A 16,376-nucleotide genomic window follows, 5' to 3' on the forward strand; every position below is an offset into this window, starting at 1 on the left:
TAAGAAAATAATCCCGAAATTACAGAATTTGAGTGTACAGTAGTTTGTTCTGCTATTCTTGTCTTGTTTTCAAGAGGGCTGGAGCCTGCAGCCACAGCTTCAGTAGGAATCTTTTTCAGGAGAATTTTTGCACAGCTTCTCCACCATGGCAAACTTGTTGAAATAGTGTATGTATGTTTTATGAGAGCAGTGGTAAATCACTGTTAGCAGCTGCAATGCTGTTGGATAATTTTACCTTAATTTGTGCTGAGTGTATCCTGTGCTTTCTTCGTAAGCAAAAAATGCAACCCAGTCTGCAGCTGGTAGAGCCCAAGTCTGCATGGAATAAATTGTAAAAGCTTTGAAGTTAAATAGAATACATAATAGAAGGCACTCTGAAGCAAATCAGTGGCATCAGTAAGGTGGTACATTCCTACCTCAGTATTTAATAAATAACGTTATTAACCTTGCCCCCCAAAAGCCCCAAACAACGAAACTTAACCCAAACACCAGCAGTCACGCCCTCAGCACATTTTCATTCATCTGGCAGACCAGGAAGAAAAATGAATTGTGTCTTGTGTCTTTGAAATTTCTATCATCTTAGAAAGTCAGTACAGGTGGTGTTAGAACAAGACTGCAATAATTTGCTGGTTTAAGTGGGTGGGTTTGCCTTGCTTCAATATCTGAAGAAGAGAGACCATATATTCAATGTCACTTATTTTGTGATACATCTAATTACAGTAACCTCAGGTAGTCTAAAATTTTGAAAGCACTATAAAATGCTATGAGGTTAAAATAAAGGAAGAAACACCTCTATCAAAAAGAAGGTGAGCAATGTTAAAATGAGCAAATGTGGATTCAGACTTTTAAATGTTCACCTAAATATTAAAGTAGCAGTTCAGCACTGAAAAACAGATTTTAAACTAGGCTTAGTCTTTTCAATGTAATTCTCTAAAATGACATGTTTATGCTCTGGCAGTTTTCTTAATGGGTGTACAGTCATTATTGAAATACTGAATATATTCTTATATATAGGAATCTCCTTCCTAATGAGAGGAAGGTACCAGAGAGAATTTTCTGGCTGCAGAGGGCTGGTATCTCATTCATTATGGAGGGTTTAAACCACATTGCTCTGAACTGCAGGCCACTGACCTGGTGCAGCAGCAGCTGTGTCCCTGTTAGTGGCCATTAGCCAGTTAAATCACTGCACACTAACACTGATCAAAGCAGGGGTGACAGCTCTTCATTTCCTGTTTAGAAGAGCCCTATTTGTTTGATGAGTCCTAAAAAGGCTCCAAGTTTTGTTTCGGTGTTTCTGAAGTGTAATTGACTTTCTGTTGCTGTGGGCTCTCTCTTGTCTCACACAGCCCTGCCTCCTTTCGCTTTGCAGTAGGCTGAGTGCTTTTTCTACTTAGCTACCAACTGAAGCATTTTATAAATAGATAGGACATCAAAGTCAGAGGTGAATGGATCTATCTGTGTGGCTTTATTTCAATTATTAAAAGATACTTTCTTTTAAGTGGTTACATCTTGAGTGCTGTACTGGAGTCAGGGAAGTTTTATTTACCATTTGGTCTGTGTGTGTAAATTAACCAGTTTGTTTACTTTCTTGCTAAAAGTTTGTACTGACACATTTTTTTGACTGCAATTTCATTTTAAAAATCTGGTATGAGAACTGATCGATTTTTATGGGTTTTTTCCCCCCAGAGGTTGGATAAAATGCTTTTTCCATGCTGCCTTAAAGCTAAATGTAACCTAAGACTTCGGTATGCATTTTATGAAATGAAAATATCCACTCTGCTAGTCCTGTTGCAGATCAACATTAATGTGTGGGTTTTGTATCAGTTGAGGTTATTGATGAACTGAAAATTGAGCTTGCAATTGTAAAATGTCTCATGTGGCTTATGCCAGGAGAATGGAGTTGACATCCTTGCTAATTATTTAATTTTGCAAAGTGTTTTTTTAACTGGTATTGATCCCACCCCTGGTAAATTCTCATTTGCAGTCTAAAAGCCTCTACTACGGGCAACACACTGTTGTTGCAGGAAATGAAATTTATTTGTTCTTCCAAAGAAGCAGTTTCAATAAAGTTCACAGAAGTCTGCACTGCCATTTGAAAGAGTCTTTCCAGCCTGGTCATGTGTGCCCTCCACTTCCCTTCTGCTGGCACTTGCCCTTGGGTGACTCCGTGCTCAGTCACACCGAAAAGCTTGGGCTGGGTGATTTTGGTTTTTGTTTGTTGGGTTGGGTTTTTCTTTTAGTTGCCAAAGTGACTGTAAAAAAGCCACTGGAGGTGAGGGACAGGAGTGGGTCTGGGTGACAGAGGGGATTGGCTTGGGTTAAATCTCTAGTGAAACTAACTCAGAAAATAATCTCTGCTACCTTCTGCTCTGGATGTGTCCTGCAGTGTTGCTTCTGTGTCAGGTCAAGCCTGCAAATCTCTTGCATATAAGCTGGGTGTGCAGATCCTGAGCCAAGCTGTGGTGATTTGAATGCGGTTCTTTGTTGGGGCAAGGGCTGCTGACAGAGACGCTGCTTGCAGGAGCACAGCCAAAGGTTGTGTGTGACTTTGGGGACCCAGCAGTCCCCTTAAAATCAGTGGAACTACTTCAGGGACTTAAACAGTATCAGAGCCTAAACACTATAAACTCCTCAGGACATGCTTTTAACGTGTATTCCACAACCCCTTAGCATTCTCCTGGCTGCTGTAAAATGATAAGGAATAAGAAATTCTCCCTGTGGTATCACAACCAGGTTTCTGGCTTGGGCCGTTTCTGTGCACACACCCCGTGCTGATGGCAGCAGCAGTGCTAGGACACCTGGCAGGTGAGGGCTTGGCAAACACAGAACCTACAGCCCCCTTCTGGATCATCCCACAGAGGAGATGTCAGACCTGCCCGGCAACATGCCAGGAGGAGAAGGCAGGCTGGTCTGACCGAAGGGGCGCATGGCTGCAAAATCAGGAGGCACATCTGAATGAAGCCAGCAAGGAATTGCTGTGCCCTGGCAAACGGCACATGCTGAGCGTTTGCCCTCAGTTGTGTCCAATTGTTGCAAAACGTGGAATATATAAAATTGTTCTTAAGGAAGGATGTTCTTTGGTGTCTGATCTTTGTGTGCTTTCAAGCCTAACACCACTCTGGTCCGGCTGTGGTGGGATCGGGGGCGTTGTTTTCCTGCAATGCTTTTTACCCGCTTTTCCTGCACCCGCGTGGGTCCGGCGCACCAGGTGCCCCGCAGGAGGGGCTCGCCTGCCTGGCCGCAGGTGATGTTCGGGAGGGCCCGGGCAGCCTCCCGGTGCCCGCCCCCGGCCCCCGGGGGTGTCCGGGGCTCGTCCCGCCCCCGCCTCCCGCGGACTTCCCGGCCGTGGCAGGGCGCTGTGGCTGCAGCGGTTCCCAGTGCTGCGAGCGGCTGTGAGCGCACACGGCGGGCTGGCCCCGCTCGCTCGGGCGAGTGATTCCCCGCTCCCGGACGTGGTTCGGCTCCGCGGGCCCCGCGGCCCCCGGGCGGGATCGGGCGGGCTCCCCGGGCGAGCCCCCGGCAGAGCCGATGTCCGCCGCGCCCGTCCGGTCCCCGACGCTGCGGCCGCACAGGATGAAGAAAGAGGAGTCGTTCCTGGGCAAGCTCGGCGGGACCCTGGCCAGGAAGAAGAAAGCCAAGGAGGGTGAGTTCGCCGGCGCGGAGGGAAGGAAGGAGCGTGCTCGGGGCCGGCGTGACTTGCGGCTGCTCCGCCGTCCCGTCCCGTCCCGTTCCTCCGCGGGAGCAGCGGCGGAGCCTCTGAGCCGCGCTTTGTTCCGCGGCCCCGCGGAGGGGCCGTGCTCGCCCTCCGCCCCCGAGAGCCACAACGCGGCCGGGGACGGGCGTGGGGGGAGGCTGGAGCGATGGGGAGCGGCTGGCAGGGATGAGAGGCGGCTGGCAGGAAAGGGGGAGACTGGAGCGATGGGGGATGGATGGCAGCGATGGGGAGCGGCTGGAGCGATGGGCAGCGTGACCTCAGCTCATGTCGTACGTCCGGGAAGGTAACCCCAGAACCCGCTTTGTGCTATAAAATAAATTTCTGGTGACCAGTGAGACTGTGGCTGTCATTTTCTTGTGGTCTGAGAGTTGAGGAAGCCACGAGGGAATGGTTAAGTCCACCCGTGTTTCTTTCCAGATCTGCTTCATCCATAGGCTTTATGTTGATGCGGGTACTTTGCCCAGAGTGATTTTCATAACCAGATACATTCATCCAACCCACCCGGCTCTCAAGGATTCCGCATGGGTGCACGTACCCAGGCTGTACGAGTGTGGCCATGTGGGATGTCACTGCTGGTGCCAGCTGGGCAGGGAGGCGAAAGCCTCCCCTTCACTGCAGAGAGCCTGGAGAAGTTCACCAGGCTGAGCCCAATGCACCAGCACCCACACTGGGGGACTCAGTCCCTGTTGCACACCCTGACCTGGGGTGTGGGCATGTGTGCAAGGTGTCCCCAGAGCCACCGGCCCTGGCCAGGGGCTGTGCAGAGATAGCGCCGCTGTTGCTGTTGTAGATAGGGAGGTGTCTCATTGCCAGACTTGATAAAGCTGGCCCCGTCCTGAATACACAAAGTGTGCCCTTCCTCCGAGCGCAGTGTCCTCCGGGGATGGTGTGTGCTGCTCTCTTCGGCTTCCCTGACTCACCAGTGCTGGTTTCTGTGGAGAAACTCTGCCTCCGTGCTATCCTCAGACTCCTGGCATCTGCCAGCAGGAAATCTGTGTGTCCTCGCCCTATGGCTTAATGCAACTGACTTGATGGCTGGTTCAAATTGGCCTTGGTTTTGTCCTAGTGTCTGGTGTGCATAGGGTAGGGCTGTAATTCAAGTTTCAGCCTCCTTTCAGCTGGCTGTTGAGCGCATTTTGCCCATACTGAGTCTATGAATTGCCAGAAACATTCAAAAGACAGCTTTTTAATATTTAAAAACACAATATTAGGCCTTGAAACCTGGTTCAGGGAAATCATTTCCCTTTCCTTCTGCTGGCTGTTTTGGTGTAGCTTACTGGTATTTCCTTTATTATCTATTTTTAATCAAGTTTCCCTGACGTGGTTCTTCTGAGGAGCAGCAGAAGCAGTTGTTCCTTCCTGAGATGATCTCATTTGCTTCCGAAGGAAGATGGTGGAAAAAACTCCTCTCTGGCAGGGATGCTGAGCGTGTACTCCAAAAAAGCGCGTGCCAAAGGTGACTTCTAAGCTGAAACGGGTTGGCAGCTTCCCTTCTTAGGCATTTCAACATCCCCAGGCCCCGTTCTTGAGGTGCCCACTTTCAGCAGGAGCCACCCGCTGGTTTGGCTGAGTTTGCCTGTGGTTTTACTTACTTGGGTGGCCACGGCTCCTGGTGGCAATGGAAGGGCCTCTTTTGGTTGCTGTGCCTGGTCCTTAGCGGGGAACCACATCAAAGCCCCGCAGCTGCGCTTCTGTTGGTGTGACGGGGAGGAAACTGCAACACGAGGGGCAGCTTTTCATGTGAATATTCCTTCCAGTCTGAAATGAGACTGTCTGCAAGCCTGAGGACCCACTGGTGGGTGTGACATTGCCTGGTGCTGCAGGCGGCCCAGCCCCTTTGTTGTGAAGGGAAATGGCTTTTTTCCCTTTGTGGAGCAGATCTCTAGGGGAGGCTGTCCCAGCCATGGCTGTGCAACCGAGAGGGCCAAGAGTGATGAGCTGGGGGGTCTGCACCAGGGGAAGAGAGGCTTGAACGTGGCTTCTGGTAGGGCCTGGGCAGCCTCAGGAGCAAATTTCAGGGCTAGAAACTAATTTTTTTTTTAATGTGAATGTGGAGCAGATGCAAACTGGAAGCTCATCTGAGAGGCATTCCTTGAACGAGTTGCTAGACCTTATAGGAGCCGATGTGGTCAACGTTTCCCCATGTGCTCAGCCCTTGGGAATTCCTGGCCTTCCTCCAGGTTTCTGCTGGGTTTCCCTGAGGGGACCAGCAGAGGTCAGAACGGTCTTCCCAAAGCAAATCCTGCCCTCTCCATGGCCAATTGGAATGCTGGCTGCTCATTTGCTGCAGCCTGAAATCATCCTTGCCTCCTCTGCCTCCATCAGCACCAAAAGCTCCAGCCTGAGGGCTCTTTATGCGTTCTGCCTTTTTATTGCAGCTGTCAGTATCCCAGCTGTGCTCATACAGTGACCTTTAACAGGGTCTGTGTGAGAGCTAAAATTCACTTACATCAATCCTTTTCCTTTTTGTGCACAACTTCTGAGCGACACAGCTCAAAGCTCCTTGTAATGATACTGAAAAGGTTTTTATTTGTGGTTTCCATGTCTTTAATCACAGGTCATAAATAACCATGATGTGTGGCTGCCAACCCATGAGCATCTAAACTTAAAATTTTTTTTGGCTAATTCATAATTTGCTGCAATGCATTTTTGGAGAGGCTCTGTGGGGAGAGGAGAGTTCATTAGGCTTGTCAGGGTGGTCACTGTGAGCTGCCACCCTGGCTGTGTGACAGGAGGGTGGGTGAGGTTCGTAGCAGGCTGGTGATGGTCACTGTGGCAGCATTCAAACTCTGTAATTCAGCATGAAAACAGCTTTGCTGCTGCTCTTGCCTTAGCAGCGTGCTGTGATGCTTTGTGGCTATGCTGAGAGGTGAGGTAGGGTTAAGATTCTGGTCAAATTCATCAGTGTTTTAAGTCAAGTTCTGTACATTGCTTAACTGTTTGAATTTCTACCCCAAACCTCTGCTTTACACTGTTACACTTTGTATGTTTCTGCGTTTTTATGGCGTTTTTCTGGTTTTTATGAACAGACTTTTTAGGCAGCCCTGACTCGAGAGAAAGAGCAGCTCGTGGGGAAGCCGTTTTTACCCTGGTTTCCTATGGAAGGTGGGTGAGTGATCTCACTGTCTGTTTGGCTCCTCCCTTCCTCTTCCTTCCCAGGAATATTTTTAACCCCTAGTTTGGGTAAAAATGCCCCAGGGAGAAAAGTCTTGCTGATTATTAATGCCTGCAGGCTGTGCCAAAATGGGTCACCAGTGAGTATTTAGTGGAGTCCTGCAGCAGGAAAAGCGGCAGGTGAGTTCAACCCTATCATGCTACTACTAGAGAGCCCTCAGGGAAGGGACATGGCCAGAGAAAGGACAGGAAAGGCCATGGAGAGCATGGAGGGAGATTTGTGTTCCTGATCTTACAATCAGTCACGATGCCCATCCTTAGAAAAGTGGGGATGTGTCAGTTCCAGTGCTCTGCGACCACTTTGGTTTTTACTTCTCCCCTTGTCCCCCATTTAGGCCACATGGAAATCTGCAGATATCTAAGTTTGCCTGGTGTTACTGTTCCATGGCTCTGTCTTGGTGTATCTGAGATTTCCATTAGCTATTAGGAAGAAATTGTTCCCCGTGAGGGTGCTGAGGCCCTGGCACAGGTTGCCCAGAGAAGCTGTGGCTGCCCCATCCCTGGCAGTGTCCAAGGCCAGGTTGGATGGGGCTCTGAGCAACCTGGGATAGTGGAAGGTGTCCCTGCCTGGGGCAGGGGAATGGAATGATTTGGGTGTTAAGGTCCCTTCCAACCCAGACCATTCCATGATTCTGTGATTTGGTCTTTCAAGATGTGCCACCTGTTCAAGAGCTCCAAAATCTGCTTTAAATACCTTAGAAAATTGTTGGAGTTCTGGCAGGGCCCATAGAAGATACAGTTGTTAAGCCAGATGATTCCTTAGCTTCTTTTCAGATTTTGTAAAAGATACTGTTTCAGGTAGTGCTGTGTTTCGACTTCATCTGCAAAAGGAAATTGAAAAAATCTGCCCTTTCCTGTTTTTCAGTGATGTTGCTGTACTGAAATAAAGGAGGGGGTTTGCTGCAAGCTTCACTCCCAGCCTACTTGCAAAGCTTGGTTTCCTTTTCCTCATAACATGCTGTATGAAAGATCTGGGCAGCAGGTGTTTGGCTAAATAAGCTTTCTATTATTGTGACTCTGTGTGTGTGTGTGTGTGTATAGCCTATATGGGGAGTCAGTGAGAGAAATAAAACAATCAGTTGCTTAGTGTTATGTCCCAGTGACATGATTGAGGGTGGGCACAGGGGTGAGAAAAGTGCCATTTATTTGTGCCTGATGAAATCAGTAGGAGAGGGGAATGAAGGCGAGAGAGAGGGTGGGATTATTGCAACAGGAGCTGAATAAAGGGAAAGTTTTGTGCATATCAAGGGAGGCTAAAATGCTGTTCTTGGCATCTGTATCTCCATGTTACACTGAGATGTGCTGATGGTGTCTCACGCCCTTCTTAATTTACTTTTCCATACTCAAAGGATGTGGCAGCGAATTTTTAGGTAGATGGAGAGAAAAATACAAAATGTGTAGGGTCTAATTCTGTGGTCCTGGTTCACACAAGTACATTTGCTGCAGACTGAGAGGATGCCTGGCTGGAGGAGCGTGTCTGTGCATTCTGATGTGCTACTGCTGCTGAAATATCCCCACAGCAGACGAGATGAGTGCTGGTTAAGTGGAATTACTTGCTCTTTAAGAAAGGAATTTGCATGTAGCTATATTGAAGCTACATACTGTTCCAGATATGTGTGTATATATAGAAAGTCTGTGCAAACATATCAAGATTCATATTTCAAGTTCGATTTATTATCCTTTCTACCACTAACTTACACAGACATAAATTTCCAGTTGGAACCTGTGTAGCCTAATTGCTGTTTCTCCTGTAGGGCTCAGGCCTGACCTGGTTTGGTTTCAGTCTTGGTAAAGCAATGCTGGTTTGGGTTCTGTGTTCTATTCTGGCAAAAGCTGTACTGGGAATATAGTTTGTGTCAGTGTCTCAGCTGAAATGAACTTTACATGCACAAGAATTGTGCTTTTAACAGTATCATAACCCCCATATTTTCCTCCTGTAGCTGCACTTAGGCTAGGGTGGTTCACCCACTGCAGCTTTAGGTACAGTCTCCTGGTGAGGCAAGAGAGTTTGGAATTACAGCTCCAAGTTTTCTTCCAGACAGGATGCAGCAAGACACACAAAATAGCTCTATAGCTCTTCAGTAGTGTGTTGAAGAAATGCCTTGCCTTCCTTTAAGGAAAACAGACATTTAAAAGTCATTTTATTTCCAGAGTTGCAATCTCTTAAATAAGATTCATTGTAAGAATACTGTTAAGCTTCATCATAAAACCTTAGCAGGGTGGTTATCAACACTTCCAGTTTTCTAAAACCAGAACTCCAATCCTTTTCTCCTTAAAGTCTACCCTTATTTCAGAGCAATTGTTCAATGATAGCTAAAGGATTTATTAATTATGACAGCTGGAGAGAGACTTTTAGAAGGGGGCATCTGGCTGTTTGTGTTCCAAGGTGTGTGTGGGTGAGAGCCCTGTGAGGCTCTGATGTATGGAGAGCTGCACATGGCCTTGATGGGAATGGGGGGAGCTGCAAAGCCACAACTCCTGGAAAGTCTCTCTGAAGGGGGGACTTTTGATCTCCCTGGTGAATCTCTGCAAGGATATCAGGCTGTCTTCTGCAGTGCATGATCATGAATACATGAATCCTTCTGACTTGTGTGCTCGTGTTTATAAGAGTTGTGATATTTAGATCACTTTATTAATATACATGCATCCTCCTGATTTGCACATTGGCAATGGGGCAGTCCAGAAGAGAGAGTATAGTTATGCAGAGCAGTGCTAAATGCCTTTTTATGTACTTCAAGAACTGTTACAGGCCAGCTGATCTGAAAACAGACAAAGCTGGTGGAGTTTTCCAATGCACTGCTCTGAGCTTTGGATTGTACTTTGATGTTAGGAGATTTGGGAGATTAGCTGGCAAGCTTTTTTCATTGCAAAAGCATGTCAGAACAACTTGCTGCTAAGAGATCCGGGCTTATGTGGTCTGAGGCAAACCCAGGGCAAGGCAGAGTCTGCTGGTTGCAGGAATTGGTGTTTCAGCAGCCACAGCTTTGCTGTTCAGCTGGAAGGAATGCTAGTTGTGTACCTTGTGCACACAAGTGTCATGGTCACAGCCGAGGAGATTCAGGTGTGTAGCTGTGGTAGGCCAGCAGAGCTGCTACTTCAGAGCTGCCCATGTGGGATTTGGATGCCAAATTGCTGTCAGGTTTCCAAAAGGAGCCAGTCAAGTGTACAGAGCTCTCAGGCATCACTAGAAACTTTGGCCTGCAAGACTCCCAAGGCTGTCTCTGTCAGGGTTCCTGGGATATGATGTCTTGAAGGGGAATGTGACCATACAGAGACACTGTCATGTATCACAAGGAGAAGGAGTTTTCTGCCTCACCTGTAACATCATCGGTTTGTGATCCTTGTCACTCCTGCAGTGCAGGAGGGGCTGTGTGTGCCTTCTCAACCCTGGAGTCTTGTTCTCTTTTTCAGCCCTCAAGCTCCTCTCAGTCATTTTAGGAAACCTGGAGGTCGGCAAGGAAGAAGGAAGAGAAATCAATCATGTTGTCCAAAGGCTTCTCCTTGTGCTGACCTCATAACTTCAGCACACCTCCAGGTTCTTTGAACTAACAGGATCTGGATGTTTTGTTACAGAAGCCAACTACCTGAAGGTCACTGAGGTGTCTCCAGAGAGTGATCTGACCTGTGCCAGTGTCAGGATGAGGATGATGGCACCAGCTCTGTTCTGCTCAGCTCTCACAAAGTCCACGTGCCTTGCTCTGCACAGCCTTGAGCTCTTGTGCATGGTGACCTTGGTAGTTGCTTATCCCCACCCTCGTACAGCCTCTGCCTGCTCTCTGCCTGCTCTGTGAGTTGTGTTGTGGACATGCACTGTCACTGATGAAGCTCAGCTTTCTTCTCAGGGCACAGCCCAACTGAGTTGTTTACTCTCACAAGGGTTGTGCCTCCGTGGCAGGTTTTCCCTGGGGTCTCTGTGGTGTGTGGGGACTTGCCCTTGCTTTGCCTGCTGGCCTGGTAGAGGCCTTGTGTCCAGAGGAGAGCTACGAGTGTCCAGAGGAGGCTACTAAGATGGTGAAGGGCCTTGAGGGGAGTGTTATGAAGAGCAGCTGAGGGCACTGGGTCTGTTCAGCTGGAGGAGACTGAGGTGTGAGCTCACCAGGGGCTGCAGCTCCTCCTTAGGGGCAGGCACTGATCTCTGCTCTGTGTGACCAGGGACAGGACCCAGGGAATGGCTGGAGCTGTGTCAGGGAGGGTTAGGTTGGATATCAGGAAAAGGTTCTTCCCCCAGAGGGTGCTGGGGCACTGAACAGGCTCCCCAGGGAATGGTCACAGCCCCAAGGCTTCCAGAGCTCCAGAGCATTTGGACAACGCTCTCAGGCACAGGGTGGGATTGTTGGAATGTCCTGTGCAGGGCCAGGAGTTGGACTTCCATGCTTTGTGAGTCCCTTCCAGCTCAGGGGATTCTGTGATTCTGTGGTGGCTGTAGCATACCTGCCTCTGGTTGTTGTCACAGGCTGCATCAGCAGGTCTGCCCTGTGCTGAGGGAGGTGTGAATTGTTGTGGTGAGGAGGACGGAGGTGGAAGGGAATGAGGGGGTGTGTGATCAGTGGGAGAGCACCACTTTTCAAGGGGTTCTGCCAGGTTGCCTTCAGGAGGAGTTTCTGAACCTGGATGCTGAAGCTCTGCTCAGGACAGGCTGCTCAGGGGCCATGGGCAGGGGGTCTAAACCAGCAATTCTGTGTGAGCAAACACTGTTTGCCTTTGGGAATGGGCACAGCACTAATGGGAACTGGGAACAGAAACCTCTGTGTTGCACAGCTAATAGGCCAGTGGCCTCTTAGTGATCTATCTGCCAAGGGTGAAGCATATTGTGCTCAGGTATAGACTTCCTAATTTGTACTCTTCTAATGGCCAAGCAGAAAGCTGCAACCTGAAATTCGTGACTTCTGTTGTGTATGTCTAGTTTGGCTGGACAAGTGTGATGGAAAACACGTGGTGTCAGCCTTTTGTAATTTGAATCCTGTGAAGTTTTGCTCTGAAAACCAGATGTGGAGAGAACATGCACATCTGGCAGCGTGTACTGGGAGCAGTGGGTCTGTATGCTCCGGGCCCTTAAATCACTGTCACTTCCTCCTGGAGGAACAATGGGGCTCCTAATTATAAATCCTGTACACTGATTTGTTTCCATGTGCTCCCTGCAGACCCCTCTCGAGAGGCCTTAGGCTGAGAGGGGAGACCATGGGATTGGATTCTGGTTTTGGCTTTGCTGGTGGTGAACAAACTGGGAATTCAGTTTTGCCTCTCAGTGATTGTTTCTCCAGGTCAAAAAAGGTTTCTTTATAATCCCCAAGACCTGTCTGGCAATCAGATATAGACTGCTATAAAAACTCTTTTCAATGTATGCTGCATGTTGGTTATAAAACAAGCAGACTGTTCGGGCTCCTGGAATCCTAGCTGCTTCTTTAGTGCTTCTTTCATTGTGTGGTTGAATCATAATGAAATCCACTGAAAAAAGAAACAGTGTATTTTCCATTATAGCTGCCATATGGCCTTATTGCTAATTTTTAATTAGTTGTGGGATGGTTGCATACACAGTTTATTTGGAGTAAGGAAGTAGACTGAGAACTGGATGAGGAGATGTCTGCATAGAGGCATGGTGTCTTTTTTAGTGTCTTTAAATAGAAGAATGTGTAATGCTCAGAAAGCCTTGTTCCACTAGGTCTGTTTGGCAGATGCATGCATTTGTACTATTAAAGAGGTGCAGACGCTTCTGTCATTTAAAAATAGAATAGTGTTGTTTACTCTCTGGTTTGCCTAGTCCAGCAGATGGACCTGGAGGCTTTGCAAAAGTGGCAAGATTTTTGTCAAAAATGATGGGGAAAAAGTAACCGCTCGCACTTTCCACCTAACATTCTCCCACAGGAACAGGGTTATGAAATTCCACCTCAGGATTGCTGTTCGCCTTCTTGCCCGTGTATGGCTGCCAGTATTGTTACACTGGATTGGTTCCACTGGAAAATTAGGCATGGTAACACTATAGAATTTGGTCTGACAGGAATCTTGATGCTCTACTTAGAATTCTGGAGTTAAGTTGCAAAAGATTATCGAGTCCAATCGTTCCCCCAGCACTGCCAAGTCCATCCCCAAATCATGTCCCTGAGTGCCACATATACAAGTCTTGTAGGTGCCTCCAGCAGTGATGACCCCAACACTTCCCTGGGGAGCTGTTCCAGTACTTGACAGCCCTTCCAGTGAAGATGTTTTTCTTCATATCCAACCTGAACCTTCTCTGGCACAACCTGAGGCCATTTCCTCTTTGATCATTTGTTCCCTGGGAGCAGAGCCTGACCTCCAGCTGGCTGCCCCCTCCTGTCAGGGAGTTGTGCAGAGCCAGAAGGTCCCCCCTGAGCCTCCTTTTCTCCAGGCTGAGCCCCTTTCCCAGCTCCCTCAGCCCCTCCTGCTGCTCCAGCCCCTTCCCCAGCTCCGTTCCCTTCTCTGGACTCACTCAATGTGTTTTCTGCCATGAGGCTCCCAAAACTGATTCCGGGATTTGATCCGCTCCCTGACCTTGTTTTCCAGCTCAGGGGCTGGGTACAACAAGGACAACCAGTCTGACTGTTGAAGACTGAGGCAGGGAAGGCATGGAGTACCTCAGCCTTTTCCTCATCCTTTTTCATTATGTGTCCCCATTGCATCCAATAAAAGGTGGAGATTTTTCTTAGCACTCCTTTTGCTGCAGATGCATTTGTAGAAACATTTTTATTGTCCTTTATGGCAGTAACCAGATTAAGTTCTAGTTGGGATTTGGCCCTCTTAATTTTCTCCCTGCATAACCTCATGACATCCTTGTAGTCCTCCTGCATTGCCTGTCCTCCTTCAAAGGTGATAAACTCTTTTCCTGAAGAATGTCCAGCCTTCCTGGACCCCTCTGCCCTTCTGAACTGCCTCCCAAGGGACTCTGTCCCCCTTTGAGACAGGTACCCCATCTGTTTCCAGCAGGCTTTGTCATGCAAACTGACCCATGACCAAGAAAATCCAAAATTCAAGACCCTAACCAGACTTGGAGCCAGGTATTGATTGATTTGCTGGCTCTTCCTGTTACTTCCCTCATCATTCTCTGCAACTGGAAGGATAGGTAATTAAATTAGGTAATTAAATAAGCTTGGGTAATGGAGCCCTATCATTGGGAAACTGGATTTTAATTGCATCCAGGACGTCATGCTGTAAAATGGTCCTGCTGTGCCAGGAGCAAACCAGATGTGCTGCCTATAAAGCAGATCTGATGCTGTCTGCCACACAAACTGCTTAGGTTTTATTTTTGCACGTGGAAGGGAAGAAGCAGTCGTGACTGACCGTAGCTAGTGCAGCAAGAGTCCAGCCTCAACCTGAATTTTGTAGGTCTTTCCAAGGAAAGTTTCTCTGATTCTGTTCTCTCAGTTTCTGAGTTTCACTCTGTTTCTGAGTTTTTTGAGGGTCCCTTGTCAGTGAAAGAGACAGATGGTAATGGGAAGGTGAGAGGGACTGGCCATAGTGTCCACTCTCTGCCGTATTGTTGAGAGAGAAAGTTACATATTTGTTTCCACGTTTCCATCTGGTAAAAGAAATTGTAGCTTTTAGCGAGGGACTTTTCTTGTCGTGAATAGCATTAGGTGTAGGTGCTGTAGTACCCAGAATCTTGGTGGAAGGCATCCTCAGTGGAGTCCTTAATTTGCTGTTGATCCAGTGGTTGGTAAGAGCTTTCTCCAAGACTGCAAAGACAATTTGAAACTGTCTGAGCTGGGGAATTTCACTCTTGTACTGAATGCATAGGAGATGGGCACTGTTGTTCCGGGGGGGTTGGGTAGTTTGGCATGTTGCAGCATAGCTGGCCAGATGATTCTGTTTGGGGAATGTGAAAGATTTCATGTGCACTGTATTTATTGACAGAGTAAGAACAGATGCAAGAAGAGGAGGGAAAAGATCCTCCTGGCTACGCCTGTGTTGTGTGAGCTCTTTATCTCATGGTCTGTCCTGGGATGTGTCCTGTTCAACATCTGCATCAGCGCCCTGGAGGAGGTGATGGAGCTGGTGACATGTGCAGGTGACACTGAGCTGGGTGCCCCTGAGGGCAGGGATGCCATTCAGGGAGACACGTGAACAGGCAGGAGAAACTGGCTGACAGAAGCTTCTCAAGGACAAGTGGAAAGTGCTGCTTTGGGGCAGGAAGAGAAGAAGAAGAAACCCTGAGCAACCTGGTCTGAGCTCAGAGCTGACTCTGCTTTGAGAAGGAGGCTCAGCTAAAGACCTGCTGAGGTCATTTCCATGCTGTATTGCCCAATGCACTTGTGGCTCCCTTAGATGCTTCCAAGGCTGGACTAAGGGCTTTTCTTAAACATGAAAAGAATGAAGTCTTATTGGATTAAGCATTATGGGATTTACGAGCATGTGAATGCAACACTCTGCAGTGGAACTGTGCATCTCATCACAGACCTTTTGCTGGTTTTTCAATGAGATGCTAGTAAGAGTACAGTATTTTTTCTTTCTTTTTTGCCTGTCTTATCTGTTAGGAAAAAAGCAGGGATTCCACTGGGCTGCTGCTCTGGCTGCTTCCTTTGTGAGGGTGAGTTGGAGAGGCTGTGTAGTTAGAAAGCTGGTTTGGGACTGACCTGTAACTGAGCTTGAAAGTCTTTAAGACATCTAGCATCACTGAGACACCATCTTTTCTAGCTCACAGGACCTGGTATTATCAATGCAAAGGCTTTAAAAGAGACCACAGAAAAGCTAGAACTGCAAATCCTGTAAAACCTCAGTGTGCTGACTACGAATAATAACAGCTGCAAGTCTTTTTGATACTTTATGAAATGGGATGTTTTCTTGTGCTTTGGACTTGTTTTGATTTGATTCTTTGGCTGGCTCTTGTTTCATGATTGCATTTTGATATCCCTTGAGGGCTGTGCTTGGGAGACTGGACTGGAAAGTCAGTTGGAGGGCCCCACTCTTCCTACGTAGTCTTCAGCAGCTCCATTAGGAAATGCTGGTGTCTATTTCTTACTTAAATAATGTTTCTTACTTTAATTTCTTACTTAAATATCTATTTCTTACTTCTTATTTCTTACCTGGCAGAGCTAAAGATTTAAATGCTTTCATGGCAGCCACTATCTCCACTGTACCTTCCCTTCACGGACTGGCTTTTATCTGACTGTGGGCTCTGAGTTCCAGACTTTTACTGTGATGTCTGTAGTGCTTTTCACTGAAGTGCTTGTCTTGACAGGCTCCTCTGATGCTCAAAGCAACAAGTAAAATAATTTCCCCCATATGACATGTCTGGAAACCATTGAGAAAAACTCCCTTACATTTTGTAGCATTTACTTCCACAGATTTTCATCTCAGTTTTAATACACTGCTTTACTGCCCTGAGTGCAGGTAGGACACAGGAAGGGTAGAGCTGGGCATGAGCAACCTCGGGATATGGTACACTGAAAACTGTGTGTTGAGTGTTCAGGGTAAAGCTTCTAGTTTGGAGCATGGCCTATCCCAAACTCTCAGTGTGTGTGTTGCAAATAGAGTT

The 16,376-nt window shown here is 47.7% G+C and overlaps 1 protein-coding gene across 1 annotated transcript in view; it reads left to right on the forward strand.

The window, feature by feature from the left end:
* The first annotated feature begins 3,358 nt into the window (after window positions 1-3,358).
* PARVB (parvin beta) overlaps window positions 3,359-16,376 on the forward strand; it is a 52,154-nt gene continuing 39,136 nt past the window's right edge. Inside the window, exon 1 of the mRNA XM_069003382.1 lies at window positions 3,359-3,643. Within this exon, the coding sequence (XP_068859483.1) occupies window positions 3,529-3,643 (115 nt within the window). The 5' untranslated portion in view covers window positions 3,359-3,528. The remainder of the gene's footprint in view (window positions 3,644-16,376) is intronic.

This window comes from Aphelocoma coerulescens, chromosome 1A (assembly GCF_041296385.1).
Source record: "Aphelocoma coerulescens isolate FSJ_1873_10779 chromosome 1A, UR_Acoe_1.0, whole genome shotgun sequence".
Classification (NCBI taxonomy): Eukaryota; Metazoa; Chordata; class Aves; order Passeriformes; family Corvidae; genus Aphelocoma; species Aphelocoma coerulescens.